Source organism: Nomascus leucogenys, chromosome 4, assembly GCF_006542625.1.
Source record: "Nomascus leucogenys isolate Asia chromosome 4, Asia_NLE_v1, whole genome shotgun sequence".
Classification (NCBI taxonomy): domain Eukaryota; kingdom Metazoa; phylum Chordata; class Mammalia; order Primates; family Hylobatidae; genus Nomascus; species Nomascus leucogenys.
In genome coordinates this window covers 112439114-112457471 of record NC_044384.1, presented here as the reverse complement: position 1 = coordinate 112457471, position 18358 = coordinate 112439114, and the positions used below count along the sequence as shown (strand labels likewise).

Sequence of the window (18358 nt, the reverse complement as noted above, 5' to 3'; positions counted from 1 at the left end):
TTGAGTAGATCTCAGTTACAGTTAATTGCATCCAAAAGACTGGGTTAAAACAACATCCTTGTAGCTATTTGTGTCTGCAGCCCTGGCCCTTTTTAAAGGACAAATCTCTGGAAATTGAATTTTAAAGAACATTTCAAAGAGTTTAAAATTTTGTCAGAAAGTGTTTATTTATCCTCAGGGGAAACAAAAATGGCAGTTATTTTTAAAAATTCTTGTATTATAGGTAAAATAATCTCATATTAATTATGTCTTTGATTATTTATGGGGTTTTTGGCCATTTCTTTTTTTAAAAGTTCCTTTTTGTAACTTTGTCCCTCTTTCTGTTGGAAAATTTAACTTTTTCTTATTTTATAAGGAATCTTGTTAAGAGTAAACTTTCTTTCATATTTATTTCATTATTCTCTTAGTCTTGCCCATGTTACTTTTTGACATGCAGAAGGTTTAAGAAAATAATAACATTGTGATAAAATTCACATACCATAAAGTGCACCCTTTCAAAGTGTACAATTCAGTGATTTTTTGGTATATTCAGAAAGTTGTTTATTGGTCACCTAACTCCAGAATGTTTAATTACTCTGTGTTCATTAGCAATCACTCCCCATTTTTCATTTTTCCCTCCTTCAATCGCCTGGCAATTACTAATCTACTTTCTGTGTGGATTTGTCTATTCTAGACATTATATGTAAATAGAGTTATAAAATATGTGGCCTTTTGTGAAATATGTGGCTTCTTTCACTTAGCACATTTTCAAGGTTCATCCATGTTACAGCATGTGTCAGTACAGTGTGTATGTATATATATACACACACACACACGTGTGTATATATATATGTGTGTGTGTATATATATATATACACACACACATCACATTTTGTTTTGTCAGTTGATGGATATTTGGGTTGTTTCCACTTTTGTGACATTATTGTGAATGCCACAATGCTGTGAACATTCTTGTACATAGAAAAGGTTTTGACTTGTATTTGGCCAGATCACCATTGCTCATTTCCTTCGTAAAGATTACCATCTTTCTTGGCATGTTAGAAGAGTTTTCTCTGCCAAGTGACTATGTAAATATTCACCTGTCTTTTAAAAATTATTTTTATGCTGGCCAGGTGCAGTGGCTCACGCCTGTAATCTCAGCACTTTGGGAAGCTGAGGCGGGTAGACCACTTGAGGCTAGGAGTTCAAGACCAGCCTGGCCAACATGGTGAAACCACCATCTCTACTAAAAATGCAAAAATCAGCTAGGCACAGTGGCACACGCCCGTAATCCCAGCTACTCAGGAGGCTGAGGCACGAGAATTGCTTGAACCTGGGAGGTAGGGGACGTAGTAAGCCACGATCGGGCCACTGCATTCCAGCCTGGGTGACAGAGCGAGATTCTCTCAAAAAATAAAAACAAAAATTATTTTTATGGTTGTTAAATTTCAGTCTTTAATTCATAGAAAAATTCATTTTTGGTTTAAGATGTGCAGAAGGGATATAATTGTTTCTAATAGAATCACTATAGGTACTTGAGATAATTTTTTTTAATTATTATACTTCAAGTTCTAGGGTACATGTGCACAACGTGCAGGTTTGTTACATAGGTATACATGTGCCATGTTGGTTTGTTGCACCCATCAACTTGTTATTTACATTAGGTATTTCTCCTAATGCTATCCCTCCCCCAGCCCCCCACCCCCCGACATGCCCCAGTGTGTGATGTTCCCTGCCCTGTGTCCATGTGTTCTCATTGTTTAGCTCCCACTTATGAGTGAGAACATGTGGTGTTTGGTTTTGTGTCCTTGTGATAGTTTGCTGAGAATGATGGTTTCCGGATTCATCCATGTCCCTGCAAAGGACATGAACTCATCCTTTTTTATGGCTGCATAGTATTCCATGGTGTATATGTGCCACATTTTCTTAATTCAGTCTCTCATTGATGGACATTTAGGTTGGTTCCAAGTCTTTGCTATGGTGAATAGTGCTGCAATAAACATACGTGTGCATGTTTCTTTATAGTAGAATGATTTATAATCCTTTGGGTATATACTCAGTAATGGGATGGCTGGGTCAAATGGTATTTCTAGTTGTAGATCCGTGAGGAATCACCACACCACACTGTCGTCCACAGTGGTTGAACTACTTTACACTCCCACCAACAGCGTCAAAGTGTTCCTATTTCTCCACATCCTCTCCAGCATCTGTTGTTTCCTGACTTTTTAATGACTGCCACTCTAACTGGCATGAGATGGTATCTCATCGTAGTTTTGATTTGCATTTCTCTGATGACCAATGATAATGAGTATTTTTTCATGGGTCTGTTAGCTGCGTAAATGTCTTCTTTTGAGAAGTGTATGTTCATATCCTTTGTCCACTTTTTGATGGGGTTGTTGTTGTTGTTGTTGTTGTACATTTGTTTAAGTTCTTTGTAGATTCTGTATATTAGCCCTTCGTCAGATGGGTAGATTGCAGAAATTTTCTCCCATTCTGTAGGTTGCCTGTTCACTCTGATGATAGTTTCTTTTGCTGTGCATAAGCTCTTTAGTTTAATTAGATCTCATTTGTCAATTTTGGCTTTTGTTGCCATTGCTTTTGGTGTTTTAGTCATGAAGTCTTTGCCCATGCCTATGTCCTGAATGGTATTGCCTAGGTTTTCTTCTAGGGCTTTTATGGTTTTAAGTCTTAACGTTTAAGTCTTTAATCCATCTTGAGTTAATTTTTAACTGTTTATTTCATTACATTAGAAAGTTTTACTTCTGGCTGCCAGCCAGCTTATTGACTTTTTCTTAGGTTTAATTGTTTTCAGTTGATCCCCTGTTTTCACAAGGAACAGACAGAGGTCACCAACAGTAACAAAGTAGGGGAAAATGCCCTGAAGAAAAAGTTTAGTATGTGATAGGAGCTCAAAACCTCATTTTGCTTGGCAAGTCAGGGAAGGCCTTCGAAAGGAAGTATTGTTTAAATGGAAACCTGAAGGCTGCAACAAGAGTTAGCCAGACAGGTGGGAGGAAGAGCTTCCAAACAGAGAGGACCAGCATGTGTGATGGTCTGGAGGCACAATACACCAGAACCTGGAGCAGAGATGAGTGGCCAGAAAGACAAACAGGGTACTTGAGACCATGTTAAGGAGTTTACATCCAATCATGAGTCTAGTAGTCAGCAACTGGAGGTTTTTGAGCAGAGTTGAGATACATTTTTAAATAATTACTCTAGCTGCTTTGTGAAAAATGGATTAAAGACTGGGAAAGGAGTCCAGTTAGGAAGCAGTTGTAGTCGTTTAGCAACTTACCCATGTTGGACTAGGCTATCATTGATATCATCCTTCTCTTCAGCCCTTTAGTCTTTAAGGAGTAAAATTTAAATTTGTATTGGATGAAAAAGTACATATTGGAAAACATGGGATTTTCTGTTTCAGATTGGCCACTAGTAGACTATATTACTGCATGGCTTGTACTTTATAAAAAGCATATGTTGACACATTTGTCAGGTTTCCTATGTTATTCGAGATGAAGTGGAGAAGTACAACCGAAATGGAGTCAATGCCCTGCAGCTGGATCCAGCACTAAATAGACTTTTCACAGCCGGTCGAGACTCTATCATAAGAATATGGAGTGTCAATCAGCACAAGGTAATGCAGGGATTAAAATCTGTACCCAGCAAATTTTGGACAAATGGCTTTTACTGTCCAATGTGACACTTTTCACAGTTTCAGATTTAATCTCTCTGAATACTGAGTTATTTGGTACACTCTATAAAGACATTGCAACCAGAATTCTGTAAGCCTCTGAGAAAAACCATCCCTAGGAAAGTTTTAGAAGTGTTTTAGCTAAGACAAGGACTCCCTAAACTAGGTTTGCCTTAAAGAGTTCTTTGCCACAAAGGAACAAAGTGATTTGGCTAGTAGGGGGATTACTTTCAACAATTAATTTTTCTGCTTTAAATATGTTTCCCAACAACCTCTTGGTAACCTTACTAAAAAAAGATTGAATATTCTTTTACATTTATAATTAATCTTGAAAAAATATTTTATTTTCCTCATTTAAAAGTAATTAGGGTCCTCACAAACCCCACAGGGCCTAACTAGATAATATAAGGTTAGGCTGGGCATGGTGGCCCACGCCTGTAATCCCAACAATTTGGGAGGCCAAGGTGAAAGGATTCCTTGAGTCCAGGAGTTCGAGACCAGCCTGGGCAATGTGACAATACCCCGTCTCTGCAAAAAAAAAAAAAAAAAAAACTTAAAAATTAGTGGGCATGGTGGCACATACCTGTAGTCCCAGCTACTCAGGAAGCTGAGATGGGAGTATCACTTGACTGAGTATGGGAGGTTGAGGCTGCAGTGAGCCATGATCACACCACTGCATTCCAGCTTGGGCAACAGAGGGAGACCTTGTCTCAAACAAATAAATAAAGATAATATAAAATTGGTGTTAAAACTACAAAGACAACATGCTCCCCTTCAAAGGTTTCCCTTTCTTAAGCAGGAAACAGGGTTTAAATATATGCAAAGATAAATCCCCAGGCAGGCAAATGGGAACGAGCCCTTTTAGTATTTTATTGGAACACCTATATTGTGAATGACAGAGAAAAGAAAAATCAGGGAAGAAAAAAAGAGCATTTATTGATCTTCTAATTATGTGCCATACGCTCTTTGCATTTTCACATCCAACGTGATTTTAATTTTCAGTGTCCCTCAAGGTACCTATTAGGATCCATTTTCTTTTTTTTTTTTTTTTTTGAGATGGAGTCTCGCTCTGTCACCCAGGCTGGAGTGCAGTGGCGTGATCTTGGCTCACTGCAACCTCTGACTCCTGGGTTCAAGCAATTTTCCTGCCTCAGCCTCCCAAGCAGCTGGTACTACAGGCACACGCCACCACATCCTGCTAATTTTTATAATTTTAGTAGAGACGGGGTTTCACCATATTGGTCAGACTGGTCTCGAACTCCTAAACTCAGGTAATCCAACTGCCTTGGCCTCCCAAAGTGCTGGGATTACAGGCGTGAGCCACCGCGCCTGGCCAGATCCATTTTCATAGATGGGAAAATGGGCTCAGAGAAACCCCGTGGTTAAGTGGCTAGGAAGTGACAGAGAATTAGTACCCAGCCCAACTTGAAAACCCTAGTGCTAGACCTTGTATTTTTAAAAGTTTGTGTCTTTTTAGCAAGTTTTACAAGTCTGATATTCAGTTCAGAAAAAGAACCACTACTTTATGCGCCTATAACTTCAGTCTGGCAGGCTTTGAATTCTTTAGCCAATGGAAGCAGTGGTGGCCAAATGTCAAAAGCATGAAAAGTAAGAAAACTATGTTTGGCTTTGAAATGCTTTTTGGTACTTATAGTTGAATTGGAATGTCTCCTTTCTGAGAATTCACAGTATTTCAAACAAATTAAGAAAAACACCCAAAGAACTAACCTGAAGAATCTGGAAATCTGCCTGTCTTGCCCCAAACATCTTTTTTCTGGTCTTCCTTTTATGACAAGATTGAATAGTATTATTTGTCAAACAGACTCATACAGAGCTGTTCTGTTTGCCCATAAAGTATCTCAAACTTGCCTGTTTTAGGTGTAGGATGTAACTAAATACTGTTCTTTAAAAGGCCTCTCCTGGTTATTAAGCCAGGTAAGAGAAGTAGAATCTCGAATTACCTAATTGAAATGGTGACACAGGTTGTCCTTTCTCAGCTGTTGGGTTTCATTTCATCTCTGAAGGCCTGTAGGTACCATGAGGAAAATTTAATTCAGAGGGTGAACCCAACAGTGGGAAGCTGAAAGCAGAAGTGTTTATCTCCCTCTGCATTCAGACGAGGCTCCTTACCGCACTGATCAGACTCATTGCTGCCCCTGCTGTCTGCTGTTGAGCCTTCACCACCACTCATTCAAATCCCCACGGCCTGCAGATTCCTACAAGTCCTGTCCTTTCTAGTGAACCCTTTTTAAAGGGTTTTATGTCACACACAGTGCCTAGTCCAGAGCTTGTTGCCTTCACTTTCACAAGGCAAAAAAAAAAAAAAATGAAGTATTTATCCTGGAAACCTAAGCTTTCAGTAAAACTGTCCTGAAACAAAACTGTTTACATCTGTTATCTGGAAGCATCACCTATTTGGTGAGATTCTACTCAGAATTCAGGTGTTAGTTTTAATGCCTAGAGCAGTGTGTCACATTAGTTGAAGAATTTAACCATATCTATCATTTGTAATATATTTCATTCTCTCATATAAACTCAGGATTTTTCTTTTAATTTCAGCAAGATCCGTATATAGCATCTATGGAACACCATACTGATTGGGTAAATGACATTGTACTCTGTTGTAATGGGAAAACATGTAAGTATTTGTTTGGATTATTATTGGGCTTCTGATATATTTTTCTTTTTTTATATAAGCTTTTTTATTGAAACATACATACAGAAAAGTACACACACTTCGAGATTGCAGTTCAGCACAATTTTAGAAAGTGAATACCCAAATGAAGAAACAGAATATTACTAGAAGCCCCCTTGTGCCACCCTTTGCCACCCTTTCAGTTATTCCCTCTTGCCCCAAGGTAACTGCTCTTCTGTCTTCTGAACACCAAAGGGTAGTTTTGCCTTCATTTGAACTGTATACAGACTCATACTATATGTATTCTTCCTTTAGCCTTATTAATACCTATTTTTGTTCTTATTTTGGTGAGATCCATTCCTTGGTTTTTGCAGTCTGAGTTACAGGAATTTTTCTCAATCACATTAGTTGAGCCTTCAACTGGAACATTAAAAATGTTTGCACTGCTTGTTTTAAAAATGTATTTTTTTCTTTGAACATGTGTCTTGAGATTTAAAAAAATTGAAGCAATATACAATAGATTCCAGAAAGAGCTTTTAGGTATGTTTGTGTGTGTGAGAGAGAACATGTTAGTTTGAAATAATGTTACATTGTTGTAAGATATGTTTTCAAAGTTGTAAGTCATACTACTAAGGAGTTTGTTAATTCTTTGCTTCTTCTAGTAATATCTGCTTCTTCTGACACAACAGTAAAAGTATGGAATGCACATAAGGGATTTTGCATGTCAACATTAAGGACACATAAGGTAAAACAATACAGTTCTCAGTGTCTTTAGTGTAATATTGGGATCTCAGTACTTTGTGTGGCTTGTTTTATTACTGATCTACAGAATAGATCATAGTATGTCTGTTCTATTACAGGATTACGTAAAGGCCTTAGCATATGCCAAGGATAAAGAACTAGTAGCATCAGCTGGGTTGGACAGACAAATATTCCTTTGGGATGTGAATACTCTAACAGCATTGACTGCCTCAAATAACACTGTCACAAGTAAGGTGTTTAAAAGAAACTTCTTTGAAAGTGATCCAAGTTAACATAAATAAAGAATGGTTTATAAAACATTTTTGATAGGTTTGCATTGAGAGAGTGGTTCATATTTTGAGAGTGCTTCTACCTACAGCGTTCTAGCCCCCAAGAGTATGATTGAACAACAAGGAGCTAGTTCCTCACTGCAGTCTAAAAATGGTAACTTCTCCAGGTGTAACCTGGTTATTTTTTGTACGTGTGCATGTCTGAGCTCCGTAGCTAAAATGTAACTCCCTGCAGGGTAGAGGAGACTGTCTTACTACTTCATGTCTCCCACAGCATTCCCTGGTCCAAATCCTTACACTCAGCAGGTATTATTGAAGGAGGTGGTGATTATCTGACAAAGTAGGCGGTTTTCTGACTTTTTAAAGTGTTAAGAGCTTTTGAATTAATAGCCAAGATGAAAAATACCCAAGAGAAAGAAAGAAAAGGTTTCCAGTGCCAGTTTATCCAATTTTCTGCCTTTTAGAGCAGCCATGAGGAATCAAGGCAATTCCAGAAGAGCCAGAACAGTAGAGTGCTTCTAGAGGCAATCCAGAGATGTTCACAGCATGGATGCTTCATCAGCTAAGAGATCTCAGACTACCAAGTCAGGCTCATACAAGTCTAGATTTGAAATTGAGCTTCATGCTTGGCCCAATCTACTAGAGTCCTCTAGGCCAGGTTTCAGAAGGGACTGTTAGAAGCACATTTTTGGCTAGGCCTGACCTGGAAAGTCTACACTGAAGACATGGGCCTGCACTCTCTGGATCCCTACATTATAGGTCCATTTTATAACGACTCTGTGGAGTGTTCACATTGACATAGACAATACGGTTTTGCTAATATAGCCTAGTATGTGCCAAGAAGGGCAAGTTGGGAGACTTGTGTTTATAATCTCTTGATTGTTGTTTTGCCTTTTTTGCCAGGAAATATGTGAAGGTCTCAACATTCTGTTTCCCTTGTTCTTGATTTTTCACCTGTACATTATCTCTGATTCATCAGCTGGTCCCTATTGGGGCTGTCATGATACATCATTAGGTTTTAAGTCTGGCTGTAAGGCCTGCCTCAGAGAGACACTAATGGGAGGGAACAAAGCAAAAAAAAAAAAGCAGGTTGTCACAAGGTCAGGGCCCAGGCTTAGTGGATACAGATTCTGCTATAGATATATCTTGCTTAGAGTTGTTTAGAGAGGATATCACACTTTTTTTTAATACATAATAATAAAAATAACACTAATAATGGCTAACATCTATTGAGTACTTGCTACAAGTAGACATTTTTCTAAACACTACATGTATTAACTCATTTACTCAACTTTTTAATATGTTTGTTTGTAAAATTGGGATCATACTATATGGACAGTTTCATATGCATCTTTTTTCACTTCAGTGATACTGAGAGTATGAACATGATTTTTGCTATAGTCTGAATTCTTTCCTGAAAGGTTGTACCAATTTATCTTCACATAAGTAATATATGAGAGTTCCACTGTACTGTTTTCTTTTTAGAATCAAGTATTACCTTGTTTTTTGTCTTGGTGTATGAAACAGTGTTTTTGGTATGATTTGTGTTTGAAAAATACTGAAATTGAACATTTTTTTCATATTTATGGCACATGAATAGCTTTAAACATGTCATTTAAGCGGATAGCTTTTCAGTGGCACTGCAGTTTATCAGATATTGAGCATTTGTGTATATTCAAATCCAGAAAATATATAAATTTTGATAATACTGTTTAGAATTATCTCCATAATAGGTAGATTTCTTTTCCTTAGAGGACTTATAAAGATGATTTTCTAAATTGAATAATTAAACTTGCAGTTTTTGCTGACTAGTTACTAAACAGCTGATGATCTCGTTAACATTTAGCTCCATTTATCCTCAATAGCTTCTTCTTTAAGTGGAAACAAAGATTCCATTTATAGCCTGGCCATGAATCAACTGGGAACAATCATTGTATCAGGGTCCACTGAAAAGGTAAGGAGGAGCTTATTTCTTCTTTATTTAAAAAAAAAAATTATTTTTCACATACCTTGTCTATTTTTTAAGCAGATATTTTATGATTAGCTTCTTTATATTTATTTATTTAGAGGCTGGGTCTCACTCTGTCACCCAGGCTGGGGTGCAGTGGCATCATGATCCTGGCTCACTGCAGCCTTGACTGCTGAGGCTGTAGCGATCCTTCCACCTCAATCTCTTGAGTAGCTGGGACCCCAAGCACACACCATCACGTGCATCAGGCCACTCCTTGTCCCATCTGACTAATTTTTGTATATTTTTGATAGAGACAGGGTTTCGCCATGTTGCCCCTCCAACTCCTTAGTGCAAGCAATTCACCTGCCTCAGCCTCCCAGAGTGCTGAGATTACAGGCATGAGAGCCACCGTGCCCCAATCGGGGGAGCTTAAAGGGTGTTTTGAACATTAGAAAATAAAGAAACCAAGATAATTTAATCTGTGTAATTATTAAATATATAGACAGTGGTTTTGCCTAGTGGGTGCTAAACAAAAGGTTTTATTTGAATAAGTAAGAGTACAACTATAACTGTTGTGTGTATAGTGACAAGATAAAGAGGCTGTGCATTTTTGATGTTTGAAAGGCCCAATTCCCTGAGGTTGGGAGGCTGGGAGGCTTACTGCTCTTGTCCATTGGCAGAAGCAGTATTGCCTTCTCAGAATTTAATGGTTATCATTTGACTTATGAGAGTTGTCTGTTATTTAAATTTGATACTGATATATTTAGTTTGTGTAATACTCTTATTAAAATTCACAGGTGTTAAGGGTGTGGGATCCAAGAACATGTGCAAAACTAATGAAGCTTAAAGGGCACACGGATAATGTGAAGGCATTGCTATTAAACAGAGATGGCACGCAAGTATGCAGCTTCATTTGAGTGTTTACCTAATAACCTTGTTAGAAATTTCCGCACTTTGTATACTATTGCATAGGTTGATTTGAACCGAAAGCCACACTTATTATAAATTGTGGTCTAATTAAAAAATTTTAAAATACTAAATTGCACATATAAGCTACATTTAAAAACTATTCTATTTGCATCACTTTTAACAAAACAAAGAATTTCCCTAGAATAATTCTAATGCAGATGAGTATATGCATTTATGGTGCATAGAGGCTAAAATAACTAAAAATGTTACCTGTGTAAAGCAAAAGGAAGCTTTGATATCAAATCCTTTTTGCCAGTGTATTAAGTGGAAAGTTTATTCACAGTGGGTCTGACTTAGGGGCACATTTTGTCAGTTGACTATGTACATATAGTTGATAAATTTAGTTTTCTAACATAATGCCCACAGTGAACATTTCAAAGAAAAACATTTTGGTAATGTTATACATTAGCTCTGTTGGCCACATAATTTGTGAATTATAAATCACAATTCTGTTCTGTAGCAATGGAAAATACTTTTTCATCAATGTAGATAATAAAAAACAAAAACTGAGCATCATTTTATGGGTATGACATACGTCTACCATGTACCCTTGACTCCCTCAGCCATTTTTTTTCAGAATGCAGTGATAAGTCAGAGATAACTGGAATTGAGTGTGATAGGGTTAGAAAAGGGCAAGTAGAAAGATGACGAGGTGAGAAACACCATCAGTTTCTTTTCCTGTGGCAATTAAGACTTTAGACATGAAATTGCTAAAATTTCATGTCTAAGAAATTGCTTTAGGTGTGAATCAGAGAAGCCATCGCCTCCAGAAATGAACAGAAAGTTTGGAAACTAGTCTAAGGAAGGAAATCATTTTTCAGAACCAGGAGAAGAAAGACTTAAAGATATCTATGGAGGTATTTGGAGATGTGAAGGATCTTGATGTACTGTGTGACCTTGAGGATAGGATTTCACTTTAGTCCTTAATTTGCTTATCTGCAAAGTGAGAATCATAATATATAGTTTATATAGTTGGTGAGAGTGTGTGTATATGTACATATATATATATGTGTTAATAATAAGTGTTTTCTTAACTGTAAGCCAGGGCATTTCCTAGAGCTCTCAAGTTCCTTTGTAGCCTCATTTTCACGTGAGTGTAAGAAGCCCAGTGCAGTCAGCCCCTCACTGTTTTGCAGTGTAGCTGCAAGGCTGCACTTGAGATGGTTGCCCGTGTCTCTTCAGTTAGCTTTGCCAGGATTGGGCAGGATCATATCATCTTCATGGTTTCCAGAAGGGGGCTGTGGGCCTAGCAGACCTTCTAAAGCTCTACCTGTCTGCTCCGTCTCTTGTTTCCTATCTATGCAATTATGAATGTGCTTCTGTAAAAGATGATATAAGTATCACGTGTACAGTTAGAAATTCACTTCATCTGAAGTCAGCTACAGTCATTGTAAGCAGAAGAAATATTGTGGTTCTACTTTAAAAACTGCCTGTTAGTCTCAGAGTGCAAACTTGATAGGTATCATTCTTCATCTAGTTTCTCTTCCATCCATTTTCCTTATTGGCAACTATGGACTAAATATAAAATTATCACCAACAACCAAGCATATTTACGTTAGTGAATTGATCAACAGAGAAACTATAACAACTGCTTATTTGGGAAAAAGAGATGAGAAAAAAAGAAACTCTTAATGATTAATGAATTGACCAACAAAAAACTATAATTATTTGGAAAAATGAGGTGAGGAAAAAAGAAACTTCTACTTACAAATTCTTGAATTCTTGTAATATGGAAGAGGTGGTTATCAGTTACTGGGCCAAAGTTTATATTGCATCCTGCTAAATTGCCCTGTGAGCTTGTAATATAGGGTATCTGGTGGCTTTGTACGTCAGGAACTGGCAGTAAGATACATATCTTATAGGCCAACGAATCCCATGAATATCTGCCTGTTGCCTGATTCTTTTGTTGTAGAATAAGATTCTTATTTACCAAATTTATTTGAGGTTCTCCCTAAGGGAGTTCTGCCTGTAAAGAGATCAGCATTGCAGTCGCTTTGATTGGTGCTAACATTATTGGGCAGAGCCACCTATCTTTTTATTCCTTTTACTTAGGCAATTCATTGCTTGAGGAGCTGGGACAACCTGCCATCTTGATTTGAGTCAGTCATGTCCTTGTATATCACTCACAGGGTTCTTTTGGTAATATAAGTCTGCTGATCCTAGCTTATGGGTCTGAGGGTCTCAGAGCATTAGGCCACTTATTGCCCCAACTTACCTCGTCCACTTGGCTGATCTCTGTTGGCACTTGAGATTGTGTGTTAGTGACCATCCTGGGAACACTCCTGTTGGTCAGCAGCAACTTGGCCTCAGTACACTAGTACTTCCTATCTTCATTGGCAGAAACAAAGAGCACCTGATTAGGGCTACAGACTCTATTCCACTGCATCTGATTTAGCAGAATCATTGAAGGACATTCTGTCCTAGTCCCAGGAGTTACCTCATAATGAACATCTTCATGTTTATCTATGTTTTTCTAGTGGAAGGATGGAGGCAGTGGAAATGTTTTGATGACTCCTCTAGCTCCTACAAGATCTCAGGCACTAGAATTCCTGTAAAACAGGACATCCTTTAATCATACTACCAAATGCTGCAAAGAAGTTGGCCAACATAATACTTTTAAAGTGGTGGCTTTGTTGGGGGACCTGCTTTTCTGTAGTCTTAGAATACTGATTACCATCAGAGATTACTTGGCGTTCTATATCGGGGTTGATACAACTGTGTTTCCTTATCTGCTTCCAACTGTGCACCCTTAGTTTGGGACTTATCCTTTCCTGTTACAAGTTGCCCCAGGCCACGAGGACTTCTAACCCATCATATCTTACTTTCCTTATCCTCTTTAAGTTGTCAAATCTTACTCTGTAGATGCATAGTCTAGGATCTGAGGGATCAAAGCTTTACTAAAAGCTTTGCCACATCAGAATAACACCTCTTCCTGGAATGGGGAGCCCCTCCTTGGCCCCTACACCATCAGATTGCCACATTTCTGACTCACATATGTTGCAGATTTGCTTTAACTTTGCTCCTGATGGTTGCTTTATTGGTTAGTTTTTTGGTTCCCTTGTAAACTAGCTGGAATAGATTATTAAACTACTGATGCTCCTGGCATCTTGTGGGGGAGTTTCCCAGTATGTGTTCATTTAATTAAACATGCTTAGAGTTCTCAAGGGCCCTTAAAGTCATGGGGCAGGCCAGTAAATTTTTATTCCTGAAGGCCTCATGTATTTGGGCAACTTCCAAATCTCCAAGCCCACAACTGTCTTTCCTTCTTTGAAGCTCTTTGCTTACTTAACTTCATACTCCAGCACCAGCAATTGCTTTTTCCTCCGGGCCATTCTTTTTCCTAAGGAAATCAAGTTTTTATACTCTTCTGCAAGTCACCACAGTAACATGCTGAGTGTGGATTCAGGGTGTCTAATTCAGTCTTTTTCCGCCTGAGCACACTCACAGTGTGCTCAGCCCTAATTTGTGTGCCAGCAGCTTCTATGTAGTTGACTCTCTTGAGCCATCAGAAATTGTCAGAATTGCCAGTGTTAACTCACTTGAGGCTCATATGGAAAGTGTCCAACACAAAGAGTGAATGGTAAGCCTGAGACTAGATTTTGTTTCTGACTCCCGTCAGTAGAATCCAAGAGACCTGGTCTCATCAGGAATCCAGAGCCATGAGACAGAGGTGTAACCCAGGGCTTCAAAAGGCTTGCTGGCCTAGTGCAGTGTTTGTCAAACATAGTGAACATCAGAATCACCTGGAAAGCCTGTTAAAGCACCAATTGCTGGGTTCCAACAGAGTTTCTGCCTTGTTAGCTCTGAATGAGACCCAATAATTTAGATTTTAACAAGTTCCCAGGGGACGCTGATGCTGCTGGGACCACACTTTGAGACCCATGGGCCTAGTGCAGACTGCTGCCTTCGTTTCCACTGCTTTCAAATTCTGTCTCCCTTGGTAGTAGATAATGCGAATAGGGCTTGTCTACAGGATTGACCAGAAATCAACAAGTGGCCAGGTAGAGAGGACAAAGGCAGTTCTGCTCAGAGATTTCTCCTGCTGGAGTATCTCTAAGCATAATTAATAGGTATCATTCATCTAGTTTCTCTTCTATCCATTTTCCTTATTGGCAACTATAGACTAAATGTAAAATTACCACCAACAGCCTAGTGTATTTACATGAGTGAATTGATCAACAAAACAACCATAACTACTTATTTAGGAAAAAGAGATGAGGAGAAAAGAAACTTTTACTTACAGATTAGTGAATTGATCAACAAAACTACCCTAATTACATATTTGGGAAAAATAAGTAATTTTCCCAAAATTACGTGAATTTGGTCACTTTAGCCTGTGGTACATGGTTGTCAAGCCTTTATCAGAGGCAGAAACACAGGTTATTAGAGTTGTGTGTTTGACAATGTGGACTCGGGAGAAGTCAAGTGCAAAGCACAAGAAAGCAGGAACTTTGTGGCAAGTTCTAACTTTACCTTTCTTGTTTGCAGTGCCTTTCAGGCAGTTCTGATGGGACAATTCGCCTTTGGTCCCTTGGCCAGCAGAGATGTATAGCAACATACCGAGTCCATGATGAAGGTGTTTGGGCGCTGCAAGTCAATGATGCCTTCACACATGTGTATTCTGGTGGAAGGGACAGGAAGATTTATTGTACAGACCTAAGAAACCCTGACATTCGGGTGCTAATTTGTGAAGAAAAAGCACCAGTTCTCAAGGTATGTCATATGTTAATATTTTAGTTTTATAATTAAGGTTGTTACATGTGTTAGCCAAACAGAGCAAAAGCTATATTAAAACATGACTCAACTGCGGGGTTGGGGGGAAGGTTTGTAAAAAAGATATTCCATCATGAGCAGAACTCAACAGGATAAGGAAGAGTAGGCATCTGTCTGGATGGAAGAGTGTCAGTATGAGATACTCTGGGTCAGTTCTAGGGCACTTTTGTGTTTTGCTTTTTTTTTTTTTTTAACAGTTTTATAAGTCGCCTGTAGAAGAAAGTGTGACTTCTTGGTACATCAGTGATGCATGGCTCTCCCACTGATGAATTGTAGTGAAATTGTCTCATACTTGCTCCTGAGCTTGCCTGGCTTTCCTGAGCAGTCCTTAGGAAGAGAAATATGAGGAATTAAGGTTATCTGTGAGCAGACGACAAAGCAGAGGAAGGTCAGGAAATGTGTCCATGGTCTCAGGAGTAAGGAAGTGGAAGAGTACTCTCCTGAAAGAAGAGGGAGCAGGCTGCTTCATACTCTAAACCACTACTGCCTCAGAGCAGCCCTGACCATCAGGATCTGCCATGTGGGTCAAAGGATTCTTGAGGAAGTCTTTGGAGGCCATCCATATGGACACCTGCTGAAAGTGAAGCCTAGACTGAAAAATGGCCAGTCAACATGTTCAACCTCACCGATAGTCACAGAATTTCACTTTAAAACAACAATGAGGAAGTTTCCAAAAATTTTTTTTCCTTTTGAGACGGAGTCTCGCTCTGTTGCCCAGGTTGGAGTGCAGTGGTGTGATCTCAGCTCACTGCAAGCTCTGCCTCCCAGGTTAATGCCATTCTCCTGCCTCGGCCTCCCGAGTAGCTGGGACTACAGGCGCCCACCACCATGCCCAGCTAATTTTTTTTGTTGTTTTTTTAGTAGAGACGGAGTTTCGCCATATTAGCCAGAATGGTATCTATCTCCTGACCTGGTGATCCACCCACCTCGGCCTCCCAAAGTGCTGGGATTACAGGCGTGAGCCACCACACCTGGCTGGAAGTTTCCAAGTTTTAAAATGGAGGCAGAAAAATACTACTACTCCTTTTTCTCAGAAATCACCTAAAAGGAAAATGAGAAACAGAACTGCAGATACCCATTCTCTACGAAACTAAGTGACATCTGAAACCTCAGACTGTTGTGTAGGAGGAAGGGCTGAAAAGAGGAATGGAGGTCAAATGGAACGGTTGGGAGGATGTCTGCAGTCTAAGAATTCAGACAAAACTGGCCAAATACAGTTCTTTAAAATAGATGGCATATCCTAATGGACCGAACCAGTAATCCTTTAGAGAAGCAAGGAGTCAGAGCTGAATTAATAATCATACATATACAACATGCGTGCAGGCAGCAGGCTGATGTGATGGGGAGACAAGCTTGGAGGAGACACTCTGCATTATGAGTTCTGCAGCTGCCTGGATCTCTTGCCAGAATGTTGGCTGTGGGGAAAAGACTGAAAGAACTTGGCACAAACATAATTATATGTTATAAGGAATATCGTCTTGAACTGAGGAGGATTGCTGCTAGCTAGGAGTCCTGCCCTGTTCCCACCACTGCAAACCTGCAGTTTCCTGATGTGGGAAGAATAGTGGATGAATGTAGAGTGATTCCGCTTGTGTAATATATACATGCACATAAACATATTCTTATATGTGCAGTATTTTACATACAGAAGAATATACAGTAAGCTATTCCCAGGTGTCCCGTCCTTAGGCGAGGGTTATTTTCACTTTTACTATGTTGTTAGGATGTTTTTTACTTCAGACATTTTCAAAGTAAAAAGAAATGTATTTCCTTGTTACTAAAGAAACATAAAAACTGGAGTAACAAGAAGAGAAAATTATGGAAATTCTATCCTTTTGACTGTATCCATTCAAGTCCCTCAAATTGACCACACTTAAAATTATTAGCCACTGTTTTAGGTGAGAAATTACCCCATTACACTTTTATAGGGCTATGAATTTATTTAGCAAAGAAAAAGACTCTCTCATTTTTCTGTGCATCGTTAGTTTTTCACACATGCCCAGGTATAGTCACACACAATTGTTGAATGAAGGAGTTGATACTAATAACGTATCTAGTGCTGGCAGTTCAGAAGAGTTGACATTCCACAAAGCAATATTTTTGTGCTTTGTTTTCAGATGGAGCTTGATAGATCAGCTGATCCTCCTCCTGCAATTTGGGTTGCAACAACTAAGTCTACAGTAAATAAATGGGTAAGTGAGCTATTAACCTGGCAAAGGTTTATAAACATGTATTTTGTTATCATAGACCCATAGACACCAGTTGCAAATGCTCAGTGTGGCCCTAACTCTAGCATGCTTTTGGGCAGGGGCAAAAACCTGAAAGCCCTGTGAATGTAGGTAGAATCCTAAAGATCATACTAAAATTAAGATAATAGTCAAAATGACTATTCTGACTTCTTTGTCCGGAGCCAAGATACATGTTCCATGTCCTTAGAATAGACACTGTTGCCTGATAAAACCAGTAAGTCTTAGTACATCTTCTGACCTCATGAAGCTACATTTGAAGATAGGCAGCCCAAGTACCAACAAGGCAGGGAAACTCACCAGGATTCAAATTTGTTTAAACATAAGAGAAAGCAGAAAATTGTGCTTTCAAATTAGTTTTCTTTTTCCTCAGCATGAAGAACAGGGATAGAGATAGAGGATAAACAGAAGTCATCCAAAGTGCACTGTTAATTCTTAAATCTTAATTTAAAAAGACAAGTTTTCTTGCTTACCAGACTATCTGTAGGTAACAAAAGAGAAAGTGTTTGCATTTATTCCTGTTGACATGCAGGTCAAGTGTTCTTTCTGTGTACTTATTTTTTAAATGTTGTATATCTTGTGTTAATTTCATCATGCCAACTTATGACCAATATAATTTTACCTGGAAGAGCACTCCTGCTTTCATGCATAGTTTTCTCTCCCAAAGACAATATTCCCTTCTTAAAATTTGTTTCTTTTTAAACGATGATAGATAATTGCATTGTGACCAAATATTTTTCGGTTGATGTAGTGGTTGTTGAGGTTTTCTTGTTTGTTTTTTGACTTTATTTTTCTTGCCACTTTAAACAGGCTGGCAAAGCTTGTAGAGCATAAAATGATCAAGTAACAAATTTTGTTATTTTAGACTTTGAAAGGAATTCATAATTTTAGAGCCTCTGGAGATTATGACAATGACTGTACAAATCCTATAACACCTCTTTGTACACAACCTGACCAGGTTATTAAAGGTAAGAAAATGGAAGGTACTGTACCCTTTATTGAAGTTAGCGATAGTTACTTAGAGATTGACGAAAATCAAGACAATGACCTTTGTTTAAATATAATTCTGATGTAAACAAAAGA

General features: G+C 38.6%; 1 protein-coding gene across 4 annotated transcripts in view; it reads left to right on the top strand.

The window, feature by feature from the left end:
• WDR48 (WD repeat domain 48) overlaps positions 1–18358 on the top strand; it is a 43799-nt gene that overhangs the window by 7582 nt on the left and 17859 nt on the right. For all 4 annotated transcript variants that reach the window (XR_004029789.1, XR_004029788.1, XM_003256874.3 and 1 more), the window contains exons 2-10: positions 3473–3613; positions 6230–6308; positions 6968–7050; positions 7166–7295; positions 9202–9290; positions 10085–10186; positions 14745–14969; positions 17147–17221; positions 18141–18243. Coding sequence is in view for 2 of the 4 variants with exons in the window: in XM_003256874.3 (XP_003256922.1) it covers positions 3473–3613; positions 6230–6308; positions 6968–7050; positions 7166–7295; positions 9202–9290; positions 10085–10186; positions 14745–14969; positions 17147–17221; positions 18141–18243 (1027 nt within the window). In the remaining 2 variants the exon portion in view is untranslated. The remainder of the gene's footprint in view (positions 1–3472; positions 3614–6229; positions 6309–6967; positions 7051–7165; positions 7296–9201; positions 9291–10084; positions 10187–14744; positions 14970–17146; positions 17222–18140; positions 18244–18358) is intronic.